Source organism: Bos mutus, chromosome 21 (assembly GCF_027580195.1).
Source record: "Bos mutus isolate GX-2022 chromosome 21, NWIPB_WYAK_1.1, whole genome shotgun sequence".
Lineage (NCBI taxonomy): Eukaryota > Metazoa > Chordata > Mammalia > Artiodactyla > Bovidae > Bos > Bos mutus.
This window is the reverse complement of record NC_091637.1, coordinates 2,073,531-2,088,630: the sequence shown is the minus strand read 5'-3', so window position 1 is coordinate 2,088,630 and position 15,100 is coordinate 2,073,531. Positions and strand designations below refer to the sequence as shown.

Here is a 15,100-nt window from a genome sequence, read left to right as displayed (position 1 = left end):
TCATTTTAATTGAAAACAAAATCCCCAGCTTGCAGGTCCTCACTGTCATTCATTCTGTGTGCTTTGTCTCCTAGGTTTTGATCCCTATTTCCTTGTACGTTTCTATCGAAATTGTTAAAGTATGCCAAGTGTACTTCATTAACCAGGATATAGAACTATACGACGAGGAAACAGACTCGCAGCTGCAGTGCCGAGCTCTGAACATCACGGAAGACCTAGGGCAGATACAGTATATCTTCTCAGATAAAACGGGCACTTTAACTGAGAATAAGATGGTTTTCCGAAGATGCACTGTGTCTGGCATAGAATATTCTCATGATGCAAATGGTGAGTCTGGGGACAGAGCTTCCGTCTGGGCAGGACCAGAGAGCTATCAGAGCTGCATGCCTGTGTGCTTGTGTGTGCGTGTATACACACACAGAGAGCTTCAGGGATGATGATTTTGAGGGGAGAATAAAACAGAAAGGCTGTCAAAGCAACTCTGGATCATCATCTACAGAAACGCCCTCTTTTCAGTGCTGATGGAACCCTGCTCCCTGCACTGTCTGGTGTGGTGGGTATCTGCATATACATTCATTTTCTGCCAGACAAGCAGAACCAAGGAGGGAAACTTTGAGGAACTCACATCAGAGGCACTTGGTTTCTTTCATACCAAGAGGCAAAGAGATGTTTCCTTTGCCACCCATCAATTTCCTTGTTATCAGCTGAAAATGCTCAGCAGAGTATTGGGCAGTCTATGCTGTGTTCTTTCCAATGAAATACAATGTCCCAGAGAGAAGTGTCATCTCTCTTTGGAATTTGGGCAGTCAGTTCCTCCTCCCACCTGCTTTCTCATCCTTGGTTGCCTCCCTCCATCCTCTCTGAATGCACAAGGGAGTCATCTGATTCCTATGTCGAGGAGTGACTGCAGCTCGCCACCCATCTGAATCAGGAAAGGGTCCCCATGCCACAGAAGTGTCTTTGGGGCCATCATGTTTCCCTGAGAGGGGGCACCTGCTCTGCAAGCAAGACTCCCCTTCGTCCCTGGAACGGCATCTCAGAACATCAAAGAAACCCTGCCACAGAAACAGAAGCAGATACAGAACAGGGGGACAACATGGAGGCATAGGAAGCTGTTCTTTAGGGGCGTTTGGTGGGAAAGATCTGTTGGAAGCATGAGATTTTTGTGACTTATAAAATCAAGAATTATGATATTCATCATATTCTGCATGTTAAAATGAATCATATAACAGAAGGCATAGCTCAGTTCAGTCACTCAGTTGTGTCCAACTCTTTGCAACCCCATGGACTGCAGCACACAAGGTTTCCCTGTCCATCACCAACTCCCAGAGCTTACTCAAACTCATGTCCATCAAGTCAGTGATGCCATCCAACCACCTCATCCTTTGTCATCCCCTTCTCCTCCAGCCTTCAGTCTTTCCCAGGATGGGGTTTTTTCCCAATGAGTTAAGTTCTTCGCATCATGTGGCCAAAGTATTGGAGTTTCAGCTTCACTAACAGTCCTTCCAATGAATATTCAGGACTGATTTCCTTTAGGGTAGACTGGTTGGATCTCCTTGCAGTCCAAGGGACTCTCAAGAGTCTTCTCCAACACCACAGTTCAAAAGCATCAGTTCTTTAGCACTCAGCTTTCTTTATATTCCAACTCTTAGATCCATACATGACCCCTGGAAAAACCATAACCTTGACTAGATGGACCTTTGTTGGCAAATTAATCTCTCTGCTTTTTAATATGCTGTCTAGGTTGGTCATAGCTTTTCTTCCAAGGAGCAAGCATCTTTTAATTTCATGACTGCAGTCACTATCTGCAGTGATTTTGGAGCCCAAGAAAATACAGTCTCTCACCATTTCCATTCTTTCCCCATCTATTTGCCATGAAATGATGGGACTGGGTGCCATGATCTTAGTTTTCTGAATGTTGAGCTTTAAGCCAACTTTTTCACTCTCCTCTTTCATCAAGAGGCTCTTGAGTTCTTCTTCACTTTCTGCCATAAGGGTGGTGTCATCTGCATATCTGAGGTAAATGATATTTCTCCTGGCAATTTTGATTCCAGCTTCTGCTCCAGCCTGGCATTTCGCATGATGTATTCTGCATATAAGTTAAATAAGCAGGGTGACAATATACAGCCTTTCCCAATTTGGGAACATTGCCTTGTTCCATGTCTTATTCTAACTGTTGCTTCTTGACCTGCATACAGATTTCTCAGGAGACAGGTCAGGTGGTCTGGTATTCCCCTCTCTTTCAGAATTTTTCACAGTTTGTTGTGATCCACACAGTCAAAGGCTTTGGTGTAGTCAATGAAGCAAAAGTAGATGTTTCCCTGGAACTCTCTTGCTTTTTTGATGGTCCAGCGGATGTTGTCAATTTGATCTCTGGTTCCTCTGCCTTTTCTAAATCCAACTTGAACATCTGGAAACTTACAGTTCATGTACTGTTGAAGCCTGGCTTGGAGAATTTTGAGCATTACTTTGCTAGCGTGAGATGAATGGAATTGTGTGGTAGTTTAAGTATTCTTTGGCATTTCCTTTCTTTGGGATTGGAATGAAAACTGACCTTTTCCAGTCCTATGGCCACTGCTGTGTTTTCCACATTTGCTGGCATAGTGAGTGCAGCACTTTAACAGCAGCATCTTTTAGGATTTGAAATAGCTCAACTGGAATTTCATCACTTCCACTAGCTTTGTTTGTAGTGATGCTTCCTAAGGCCCACTTGACTTCACATTCCAGGATGTCTGGCTCTAGGCGAGTGATCACACCATCATGATTTTCTGGGTCATGAAGATCTTTTTTGTACAGTTCTGTGTACTCTTGCCACCTCTTCTTAATGTCTTCTGCTTCTGTTAGGTCCGTACCATTTCTGTCCTTTATTGAGCCTGTCTTTGCATGAAATGTTCCCTTGGTATCTCTAATTTTCTTGAAGAGATCTCTAGTCTTTCCCATTCTATTGTTTTCCTCTCTTTCTTTGCATTTGTCTCTGAGGAAGGCTTTCTTATCTCTCCTTGCTATTCTTTGGAACTCTGCATTCAAATGGGTATATCTTTCCTTTTCTCCATTGCCTTTAGCGTCTCTCTTTTCTCAGCTGTTTGTAAGGGCTCATCAGACAACCATTTTGCCTTTTTGCATTTCTTTTTCTTAGAGATGGTCTTGATCACTGCCTCCTGTACAATGTCACAAACCTCTTTCTATAGTTCTTCAGGCACTCTGTTTTTCATATCTAATACGTTGAATATATTTGTCACTTTCACTGTAAGGAATTTGATTTAGGTCATACCTGAATGGTCTAGTGGTTTTCCCTACTTTCTTCAATTTAAGTCTGACTTTGGCAATAAAGAGTTCATGATCTGAGCCACAGTCAGCTCCTTGTCTAGTTTTTCCTGACTGTATAGAGCTTTTCCATCTTTGTCTGCAAAGAGTATAATCAGTCTGATTTTGGTATTGATTATCTGGTCGTGTCCATGTATAGAGTTGTCTATTGTGTTGTTGAAAGAGGGTGTTCTCTTGGCAAAACTCTGTTAACCTTTGGCCAGCTTCGTTTTGTATTCCAAGGCCAAATTTGCCTGTTACTCCAGGTAGTTCTTGACTTCCTACTTTTGCATTCCAGTCCCCTGTAATGAAGAGGACTTTTTTTGGGGGGTGTTAGTTCTAGGACATCTTATAGGTCTTCTAAGAACCTTTCAACTTCAGCTTCTTCAGCATTACTGGTCAGGGCATAAACTTGATGTTTTGCCTTGGAAATGAACAGAGATGATTCTTTCATTTTTGAGATTGCATCCACCTACTGCATTTCAGACTCTTCTGTTGACTATGATGGCTACTCAATTTCTTCTAAGGGATTCCTGCCCACAGTAGTAGATATAATGGTCATCTGAGTTAAATTCACCCATTCCAGTCCATTTTAGTTCACTGATTCCTTAAATGTCAATGTTCACTCTTGCCATCTCCTGTTTGACCACTTCCAATTTACCTTGATTCATGGACCTAACATTCTAGGTTCCTATGCAGTATTGTTCTTTACAGCATCAGACTTTACTTCCATCACCAGTCACATCCACAAGTGGGTGTTGTTTTCACTTTGGCTCCATCTCTTCATTCTTTCTGGAGTTGCTTCTCCACTGATCTCCAGTAGCATACTGGGCACCTGCCAACATGGGGAGTTCATCTTTCAGTGTCACATGTTTTTGCCTTTTAGACTGTTCATGGGGTTCTCAAGAATACTGAAGTGGTTTGCATTCCCTTCTCCAGTGGACCACGTTTTCCCAGAACTCTTCACCATGACCTGTCTATCATGGGTGACCCTACTGGTCTGGCTCATAGTTTTCTTGAGCTAGACAAGGCTGTGGTCCATGTGATCAGTTTGGTTAGTTTTCTGCAATTGTGGTTTTAATTCTGTCTGCCCTCTAATGGGTAAGGGTAAGAGGCTTATGGAAGTTTATAGAAGGCATAGAAACATATCCAATTTGTTTAATGTTTTATTTGCCACCCGATAATTAATGGTCAGGAACAGTGTCCCATCCACCCACCTGCCTCTTTCTCTGACTTGTCCTTTCCTGGACTCCTCAGACTTGTGCAGAACAGCTTGGAGTCCTAAAAGCAGAACTCAGCCTGGTTGTGAAGGACTCAGAGGACCAGTTCTAAAGTCAGCCATTAATCTGGAACTGGGGCTCTGAGGGCAGAATTCCACATAAGATTACAGAAGGATTTTGAGAGTTGTCAGATGCTTACCATAAAACCAGAGCAGTCCATCACCCCAGAAGACACAGGAAAGCATTTCCGGGGAAGGTAGAAACAGCCAGGTGTATCTGAAGTGTGTTTCAAGAAGAGCAATGATCAGTGACCCCTGGGGCCAACATCTCCCTTAGTGGGTGCTGCCATGGTCTAACGTCTCAGATCAGTAAAATGAATTCAGGTCAGTTTGGCTCTGAGCAATGAGCCCAGCTCACATGTACTTGAACTGGCCACACAGACCATAGGTGCATCCCTCTCTACCTTGTGTCCTGGTGACAGTGCAGGACGAGGGTCACGTGTCAGCTGCCTCTTGTCCCCATCTTCCCTAAGGACCTTGAGGGCCTCACCGAAGCCACTGCTGCCTGTGGCAGACACAGACACATCAGCGGTGGCCTGAGGGACGGCCACTCTCAGGCTAATATCTACCACTGCTGTGGGAGCGTGGGCAGGCCAGTGTGCCCCGGGAGGCTGACACCACACTCGTAGTTTCCAAGCCCAGGAACTGGACAGGCCCGGTCCTGGCTTTGCCCTTCCCTGCCACCCTCTCAGCACCACGCCACCAGGTGGCCGCGGTGTGGGCTCAGAGGCAGTGTGTGCAGGAGTCTTTTCCTGGGATTAGGAGCTCCTGAAGTGGAATCCTGGGGTTGGCAGTTATACGGCCAGGCAGCCATGGGCAGGTGACTTCCCTTTCCTTCAGTTGCTGAAGTTCAGACTGTTGCTGAACTTCAACAACAGTTGAAGTTGCTCAGTTGCTCAGTCATGTCCAACTCTTTGTGACCCCATGGACTGCAGCGCACTCAGACTCATGTCCATTGAGTGACTGATGCCATCCAACCATCTCATCATGATCTGTTGTCCCCTTCTCCTCCCGCCTTCAATCTTTCCTAGCATCACAGTCTTTTCCAGTGAGTCAGCACTTCGCATCAGGTGGCCAGAGTATTGGAGCTTCAGCTTCAGCATGAGTCCTTCCAATGAGTGTTCAGGACTGGTTTCCTTTAGAATAAACTAGTTGGATCCCTTTCTTTATCTCTAAAAAGTCTTCCCGAGGAAGATGCTGAGTTCAGGGCCTGACCCGCATGACAGCCCATGCCCTGGCAAGCCCAGATGGGGCCTCTCTCAGCTCCTCACACACGCCGCCCCCAGCTGCCACCCCACACCAGGCCTGCCCTGGACGCCCTTAGTGGTTGCTTGTGTTGGTCCCTATGATGCTCTCCTGCTGCTTGTCCATGATGGAAGACGCAGAGCTAACTAGGTAAAGCTGATAAGTGTTGAGAGCCCGTGTTGGCAATCAGCGGCGCGGTGCATTTCCCTCTGATTCACAGCAGCCCTGGCAGCTTCAGGGACTCTTGCTCCCTGCTGGGGAGCGCTGCCTGCTGGGGGGAGCTCAGGGAGCATTCGTCCTGGCTGGGCAAGCCCAGGAGGGTGTGAGCCTCCCCAGTGGGAAGTGCACATCCTCATGGGGTGAGTACAGCGCCCACTCCCCACCCGACTCTGAGCAAGGAGCCTCCTCAGGAGAGCACCCTCGGCACAGCCCCAGAATTGCTATTTCTGCTTAACCACAAGGCAGGTGCTCAAGGTATGATCTATCCTGATGGTACCAGTGAGCAGGTGTCCCAGTGGTCTCGGGATGAAGGTCCAAGCCTGGAGCCCAGCTCCTCTGTGGGTCTTCCAGCCCTCCTGCCCACCCAACCCATTCACACTGGGGCTCTGTTGAACAGAGGGGCCGTGTGTGACTCCACCCACATTTGACTTTCTGTGGGATGGGACGGCCTCTGTGCCATCATGGATGGGACGTGAGCTTTGCAACCTGAGGGCCTGAGCGACATCCTCACCCCTGCATCCTGTGACCTTAATGAGCCAAGACTCTGTCTTCTCGTCTGTGAAGTAGAGTTGAGAACGTAAGCCCCGTGGGTTCACTGAAGGTACATGTAAATGAGAACAGCCCTCATCCCTCAGTGGAAACCCCTGTCAAATGTGGTCTCACCATCATAAAGAAGAGGGAGAGGGCCTGGGGACACCCAGCGTGTGCCTTGTTGGAACCCAAATCCCTCAGTTTCATGCCTGGCCTCCCCACGAAGTGTGACTTGGTGTCCCTCTCTCCACAGCCCAGCGTCTGGCCAGGTACCAGGAGGCAGACTCAGAGGAGGAGGAGGTGGTTCCCAGAGGGGGCTCGCTGCCCCTGCGAGGGGGCACCGGGGGCCACCCGAGCGCCCGAGCTGCCCACCAGAGCCAGAGCAGCAGGGCGCACCGGCGCACGGGCAGCCGCTCGGAGGCCCGGCGCGTCAGCATGCTGACCGAGCTCACAGCCTTCAGCAGCCCCATGGTGAGTCCTCCTGCCCTCCTGTGACCGCCCCCTGTCACCGAAGGCATCCGCTCTTGCATGTGGGGTTTCCTCTGTTCAGTCAGGGAGTGTTTTTCTGGCCAGTGTCTTCTCCCCACTCCACGGAATCTTTCCTGAAGCACTGACACAGCAGACTTCTCAGACTGGGAACCGCAAGTGACCCCTAGGGTGGGGGACACAAAGGAAGTCTGTCCTGCCCTACGAGATGAATACAACAGCAGGGCGAGATGACAGCTCTGAAGAAACCCAAGTTTAAGAACAAGAGTTTGAATTAGATGAGCCCAAATCCATCCCTTGCCTTGTCAGCCGCCCAAACATTTATGGACCATTCTCTGGTAGGGAAATTTCCCGAAGTGCATGTGACAACCTCTGAAAGATCCTTTCAGTGAGGGAGAATCCGTTCTGCTCATGTATGGTGGCCTTACTCTTTTATGTTCTTGGAAACCTGTACAGAAGGTGCCACAGAGGTCACCTAGACTCGTGGTAGACTTGTGGTCACTGGTGGGTGGGTTTGCATGGGGTATGTGACACGGAGCTCTCACCCCAGGCAGGAGGGAGACTATGATGGAAATCTCTCCCAGCCTTTGCTGATACCAATTTTGGAGGCAGTATGGGTCAGAAATATATGAAATGTTCCCAAAAAGTCAGACACGACTTGGCACCTAAACAACAACTCTTTGACCTAGGTAGTTACTGATTTAGTGAATAATTTCTGTGCATAGAAGCTTATTAGTGTGTCATTTACATCAATAAAACAGTGAAGAAATATACCCAGTGATAAAGGAATGGTCAAGTAAATTATGTCTCTTTTGAAGCTATTAAAAAATATGTTTTCAAAAGGCTGTTAAAGGCCTGGTAAAGTTGAGGCGATATAATGTTTTTGTAGAAATGGAAACTGCCATTTACATATAAAGTATTTTGATTAAAACGTGAATCTATAGAAAAAAAGACAAAGGAAAAGCAGAGAAGAATGTTTTTCAAAAAGTATACATTACTATGAGGTGGTGTAATAGAGACCTGCTATATTTTCCCTATGATTCTCTTATTTCTCCAAATATTTCTGAGTAAGATATGTTACTTTGTAATATATATTCTTGGAGGTATTTTTATAAACAACATATATACCTTCTTATATATAAAAATATATGCATTTCAGTTTATTTGTAGACTGTATATTCTTACACAATTAAGATGATATATAATTTGTCATTATAAAGTGATGGGTATGTGTGAGGTGCAGGTCTGTTTACAGCTTCTGGTAAAATCGAGGTGCCCTAAATAGTCAAGCTCCAAAAGAGCAGTGGGCCAGTCCCTGGATCAGACTGACCCCCGGCCTCTGTGTCCTCCTCAGGAGAAGGACGTAACGCCCGACCCCAAGCTGCTGGAGAAGGTGCACGAGTGCGGCAGGTGCCTGGCCTCCGCGAGGCATCAGGAGCACCCGCTGGACCACCTCTCGCCCGAGCTGTCTGACATTTTTGACTTCTTCATTGCGCTCACCATCTGCAACACAGTGGTGGTCACGTCCCCGGATCAGCCACGACAAAAGGCAAGTTCGGGAGCTTCCGTCCTGGAAGCCCACAGAGGCCTGGGCCTGGATGCGGTGTCTGTCTTCCTGAGAGGGAGCCTGGGTCACTGCGCACCACTCTCAGCTTTTGGGGGTGCACTGAGGGCTTCAGACGGGGCACACCAGCCCCACAGCTCTGTGGGGACATCCCCAGACTGTGGTGGGCAGACGCCAGGATTGTGGTCAAGAGGAAGAGGACAGCCAGCCAGAGATGGCTACCAAGCCTGGGGTGAGACAGGGACAGAGAGTCCAGGCGGGGCTTAAGGTGGGGGTGCTGGCTGCCTCCGTGCTGACCAGAGCCTCAGTGTGCAGAGGACAGGCTGGGGCCCAGGGAGGAGCTGCCTGGACTTGAACCATCACTATAAGCCAGTACCCTCCTGTGTCTCAGACTCCCCTTCTGGGGTGTGGGGGCGATGCTGGGATTTAGGGAAAGGTCTCAGAGTAGGGTTTGGCACACAGGAAACATTCGTGATGCTAACAAAGGTTGTTAAAACACCAGCGTTCAGAAAGTGGTTGAGAATCAGTGGTAAGTTACTAAAGGTGGTGGAAACATAACAACACCCAAGTTGGATTTTGTTTGGGTTAACATCAAGATTTTCTCCAAAGAGAGGAGCGTTTCATGTGTGAAAGGCGCCTCTTTGAGCCAAGCACTCCTCCAGGTGGACCCAGAGGGAGGGTGCACCTAAGCATGGCTGAGCGTGTACAGCCAAACAACTCTAAGTGGACACACGTGAAGGTTCTTGGGTGAGATGCACGCCGTAGGCCTGTCTCCTGACGTCGCCCCCGACTCTCCCAGGCCCCTTCCTCAGTCCAGCCTGCCAGCAGGTTCTGCTGGTGAAGCCACTGGGGGTGACAAAGGGAGAACAAGGACCTCTTGCTTCTGTGGCGGCGGCAGCATGTTTGGCAGCAGTGGGACCCCTCCAGGCTCTTCTCACACCTCACTCACCTGGGGAAGCCCCAGGGGCCCAGTGGGTCTCAAGCAAACGGGCTCTGCCACTGAGAGACCACAGGCTTATGCTGCCAGCCTTGGATGGGGTAGCTTCCTGCTGGCGCTCAGCTGTCAGCAGCGTCCGCATCCCATGGGGCCCTTCCTCCACCTTCCTCAGCTCCTCTGGAGCACTGTGCTGAAGAGGCATCTGGTTTCTAGGCTAGACCCTACTTGACTGACCCAGGTGTTGTTACAGTTACCAAGTAAGTAAGAGAAACTCCAACGTGACTGAACAGTGTTGTGCCCACGGTCACATATGGAGCACATGGAGCTCACATGGAGCATGAGCTCCATGCAGGGAGCAGACTCCTCAGACTGCATGTGAACGTGTCTCTAGGAAAGATTCTTTGGGGTTTGGGAAATACTGTGTAAACTTAAATTTTTTATGGACATAATTCCAAAGGAATGTCTAAATTTTGTTAAATGATTTTTTTAATTGGAAAAAAAAAAAAAAGGCAAGGTTTGTTCCAGGCAGTGGGAGGCCCACTTCTGGGAAGTTTCTGAAGAGCAAGGGAACTGCCGTAAGGGGACAGTTCCAAAGTCTAGTCTTGGGCATCACGGGCCACCCAGTGCCCAGTGCCTACACTACAATCAGTCACATTTTGAAAGAATGCATGTGGCAGAACCTGTGTTGAGGTGCCGGGGAGAGCCAAGGGGTGGTCTCAAGGAAGACATGCTGGCTCTGGTTGCAGTTTTCAGAGGGAAATGGAAAATCCACGTTCAGCACCCCCTGGGGAATTGGAGGGCAGCCCTGTAGGGGCTGGGGTGAGGCTTCTGGGGAGATGCCTCACCTACCTTCTGATTTCTGCCCTGCCAGGTGAGGGTGCGCTTCGAGCTCAAGTCCCCAGTGAAGACCATCGAAGATTTCCTCCGGAGGTTCACGCCCAGTCGCCTGACTTTGGGCGGCAGCAGCGTCGGGAGCGCGAGCATGGCCGCCAAGTCTGCGCCCAAGGCCAGCCTTCTGTCCACGCTGGCCAACGACGGCACGCTGCTGAGGCTGGAGGAGAGGCTGGGCCCCGGGGCCCCGCGCCTAGCCAGCAACGGCTACAGCAGCGCGGCCGACAACTGGGCTGCAGAGCAATCCGCGATGGGGCCAGAGCCCGGGCCGGAGCTGCGCTACGAGGCCGAGAGTCCCGACGAGGCAGCGCTCGTGCACGCCGCCCGCGCCTACAGCTGCGCCCTCGTGGGCCGGCTGCACGACCAGGTGTCAGTGGAGCTGCCCCACCTGGGCAGGCTCACCTTCGAGCTCCTGCACACGCTGGGCTTCGACTCCATCCGCAAAAGGATGTCGGTGGTGATCAGGCCCCCTCACAGATGAGATCAACGTGTACACCAAGGGCGCTGACTCGGTGGTCATGGACCTCCTGCTGCCCTGCTCCACAGGTACCTGTGCCCGCGGGCAGCTCCCCGCTACCGCGGTTCCTGAGAAACCAGCCCCTCCCCACAGCGGAGCTTCGCCTCTCTGGGGGGCCTTTTCCTGCTCTAAAGGGTTTGGGCTAGAATGGAGGGTGGGGGAGGATCCAGCGGATGGGGAGCTTTGGAGCCTGAACTTGCCTCAGAAGTTCTCTGAGGTCTGAAATTCCTGCGGGTGAGGCCCTGCATCAGGTCTGGCTCTGGGGATGAAGATTAAGAGCGTTTAGACTAGAAGCCCCAAAAGGCTCCTTTCTACCTCTCATTGCCTGGACCTGGGGCATCTGTGAGGCCCCGGCCATGATTTTTAGCCATCTGTGGGGTGACTTCAGCCCGCAGTGGGGGCTGCTGGCCTCTGGAAAACTTTGGGCCAATAAGCTTCATCTTGGCCTCTTTTGCACTAGTTTGACTGAGTCCTAGCTCGCTCTGCTCACTGCACAACAGGCCAATGAATGCGAAAGAGGAGATGTGGAGGCAAGGGTTATGACTTTATTCAGAAAGCTGGCAGACTGAGAAGATGGCAGACTAATGTCTCAAAATAACCGTGTTGTTGGGGCCTGGATGCCAGGTTTTTTTATAGAACCAGAGAGAGAAGCAGTAAGGAACTAAAGTCGAAAGGCAGAATAGAGAGAGAGAGGAGAAGAAGAGAAGTTTAAAGGGCCATTAGTCTTGCAAAATGTCTCTGAGAATGGCCAGTATCTGGGAAGGGATGTGTTAATCTCTTGTTCCTTGTGTCCATTCACCGGTGGGCAGGGTCAGATTATCTCTCTTGAGCTGAACAAAGACACTAGTTTACCAGTCAGGCAGAGGGGCAGGGTCCTCTGGAGCCAGGCCATTATGTATGATTTTAACAGCAAAGCAACAAAAAGTAAGTCAAAGAAGTAGTTCCAACATGAAGTTAGAATTGACTCTTCTCTGCAACACTAGACTTCCATGTTACATTGAGGTTGAAAAAGAGTAGTTCAGAAACCACTGTTATAGAAGGTAGAACTTTGTTTAGCAGACGACTTGCAGAGGAGCTTCCCAGACCTCTCCACATGGTCCTGCAGCCCCAGTGTAGCCTTCCTGTTTGCACCAGCCTCCTCCTTGGGTCTCTGGGAGTCATTAACCACAGATGAGAAACAGAGCCTTCCATACGTTGTACCATGGAGCAAACAGATCAAATCACGGTGGTGCCCAAACCATGACATTGAAGGGGGCACCTGAAAAATAAGCAGTTTCTGTGGATCTCTGCCTTCCTCTGGGAATTTCCAAGCAGTGTGCCCTTCACATAGGTTTGGATAGGTCATAGCTATATACAGATGCCAGGCAATTTAAGATTCAGGATATTCGGAGCCCCCAGTGGTTTTTCAAGAAAAGGGATGGCTCTGAGGTGGTCCTGAAGTTATCAGTGACACCTTGAAGTTGTGCATAAATCGTTCTGCTTTCACTGTGGGTGTGGGGTGGGCGGGGTATGGAGCAGAGCAGTCCTGTATATGGCCAGGCTGCTCTACTTTGTGCACGTGATAAAGTGAGGGGGGCATGGGAGTGTCCAATACCTTCTTCAGAGAGCTCACAGAACTTTTACATAAAAAGCACATGGAGGCTCAGCTGACTGTGGATGGGCACTGTGCCGTATTTGCAGGATGTGGCTGCATCTCACCTGCCCTGGCAGTACGTTATGTGGGATCGGGTAGCAAGCAGGGACTCCACCCACCCGTTACCTACAGATCTCTGTTCAAATCCCAAGTCTACATTATGGGCTGGGGTGACCCTGGACATGTCACTCTCCCTGTGCCTCTTTTCCCATCTGTACAAAGGAAATCAGGATGCTGACCTCCCAGGAACCCCTGTCCAGGCTCCAGCACAGTGTCTGGTGTGTTCCAGGTATAAAGTATAAGCTGGATCCCTTCCCTTCTCTCTGGTTTCTTTTTCTTAAGGTTCACTTACCTGAGGTTCAGTCCACGTATCACTTTGTGTGGAGATGTTGTGATGACTCCACCTCCTCCGAGGGCAGGTGTAGAGGAGGGGGGATGGGCAAGGTGTGGCAGTCACCACTTCTCCCTGCTGGGCTGGGGGGCCTTCAGCCTGCACAGAAACATGTCAGTGTGGTGTGTAACCTCACCCCCGTCCAGGGCATCCTGGGTCCCCAGTGCCCACCCTGCCTTCTCTCACGCTAGTTTTGTTTGGGCCACTGTAGCTAACAGCAGCATCACAGCCCCTGCTCCTTCCCTGGTGTGCAAGCTTCCCCTCGCCCTTTGGACAGCTCAAGCACTTTGTTAGTGTTAATTCCAGAGTCTCTTGGTTAGACGTGTCCTTGCTCAAATTATAGACAGAATCTGGAATAATACTATCACAATAACAGGAGTAAATGGATTTTACAGGAGTAAATAACAGGAGTTATTCAAGATTAACATGACATTCAATGTCATCTTTTCAGGAAATATATATTCCTAAGCAAAGCAATGTAGGACAGTGTTTTCCTTTTTTTCACTCTTTTTTCATTATTGCCCCCTTAAAGAGTCTTTTTAGATTTTTTTTGTCTAACTATTCCTCCATTTTAATGCCATGGATATGCTATATATTTATTTATGTACTATACATATATCTGTGCTTTATTTGTAATATGATTTTCCCCCTCAAGGGACCAGTCTTTGGTCTGTTAAGGGGACTGTCTTCTCCATGGAGAGCACAGATCTAGAAGGTTAAGAGTGTTTCTCCCAGGTCCTATATCAGAGAGCTGACTGGGCCTGTAGTCAGCTTTCCCCAGGCAGGCAGATTCTCAACCACCAAACTGCCAGGGAAGTCCTAGATTTCTTTTTTTTTCCCCAGTAGTGTTAAGTGTATTCATCCAACATTATCTTAGAGATCAGATAACTAGCCTACTAATGAAACAAATATACTAGTAAATGCAGTATTGCATTTGAATACAAGCTTATAGGCAGTTAGAAACATTCCACATATTTACAAGCAAGGGCAACCATGGCATGTATTCCTCAGAGTATGTAGAATTATCTAGGTTTTACCTGACAAGTTTCTCTCATTATTACAGCAAAAGTCTTCTAAATCACTGTATAAATTAGGACGTTATGTTGATCTACCTTGCACAGATCCTCAACTAATGAAACAAAATAAAGTTCAGATAGTTTTAAAGGCAAGTCAAATAATATTTTTCATTGTGGAAAATATTGTATTCTATGAATCAGTGTACAAACACTGCAAAATAATACTGTAAACCATAGACTATTATATTACTAGTTTTTTGAAAAATATTTCTGTAAATAGATCATGAAACAATTTTAAGTTCTAGACACTTGAAGCATTTTTTTTAATGTTTTGCATATGCTTTCTATATGATCAAGGCTTTATGTAAAACGTCTGACTTTCAGAAATTCAAAAGGATTTCTGTATATAAGTAAACACCTTGTGTTTTTAGGATGATAAATTTTTTTTTCTATGTTATAAATTGATTACTCTTCATGAGGTTTTGTTATGTGAAATTCTCATTTCAACACGTGATATTAAAAATAGCCAAAACTACGATGAGTTTCTTTTTTATTTTTTATTTTAATTTTTTCTTAATATATATATTTATTGAAATATAGTTGAACTAAGTGTTTCAAGTGTGCAGCAAGGTGATTCAGTTATACACATATATTATCTTTGAAATTATTTTCCATTATAGGTATTATAAGATATTGACTATAGTTCCTGTGCTATACAGTAAACCTTTATTGCTTGTTGAATATCTATTTTTTTAAATTAGAAATCTAGCATTCTATTCATACTAAGTCAAACAAGTGAAATCAAAATGTCGTACATTTTTAGGCAAAAATTTGAAGTTTTCTATAATATGTATATTATACATATTATTTATATATATGTATACAAAAGCTTTTCTACTATACTTGATAAAGGCTTAAAAAGAACACACAAAAAGAAGAGATGGAGAAATTGGAAAACATAAACTAAATGAAATGGAAGCACTGACTATGAAATAGAAAAAGTAAAACAAACTGGATAAAAGTAAAATATCGTATAGCCAAGTTGTTTTTAAACATAACTGCTCACTAGAAACATATCTGGAGCTCTG

At 47.4% G+C, this 15,100-nt stretch overlaps 1 protein-coding gene across 1 annotated transcript in view; it reads left to right on the top strand.

The window, feature by feature from the left end:
- ATP10A (ATPase phospholipid transporting 10A (putative)) overlaps positions 1-15,100 on the top strand; it is a 181,441-nt gene that overhangs the window by 132,125 nt on the left and 34,216 nt on the right. Inside the window, 5 exon segments of the mRNA XM_005890679.3 lie at positions 75-327; positions 6,831-7,048; positions 8,418-8,612; positions 10,436-10,920; positions 10,922-11,001. Coding sequence (XP_005890741.2) covers positions 75-327; positions 6,831-7,048; positions 8,418-8,612; positions 10,436-10,920; positions 10,922-11,001 — 1,231 coding nt within the window.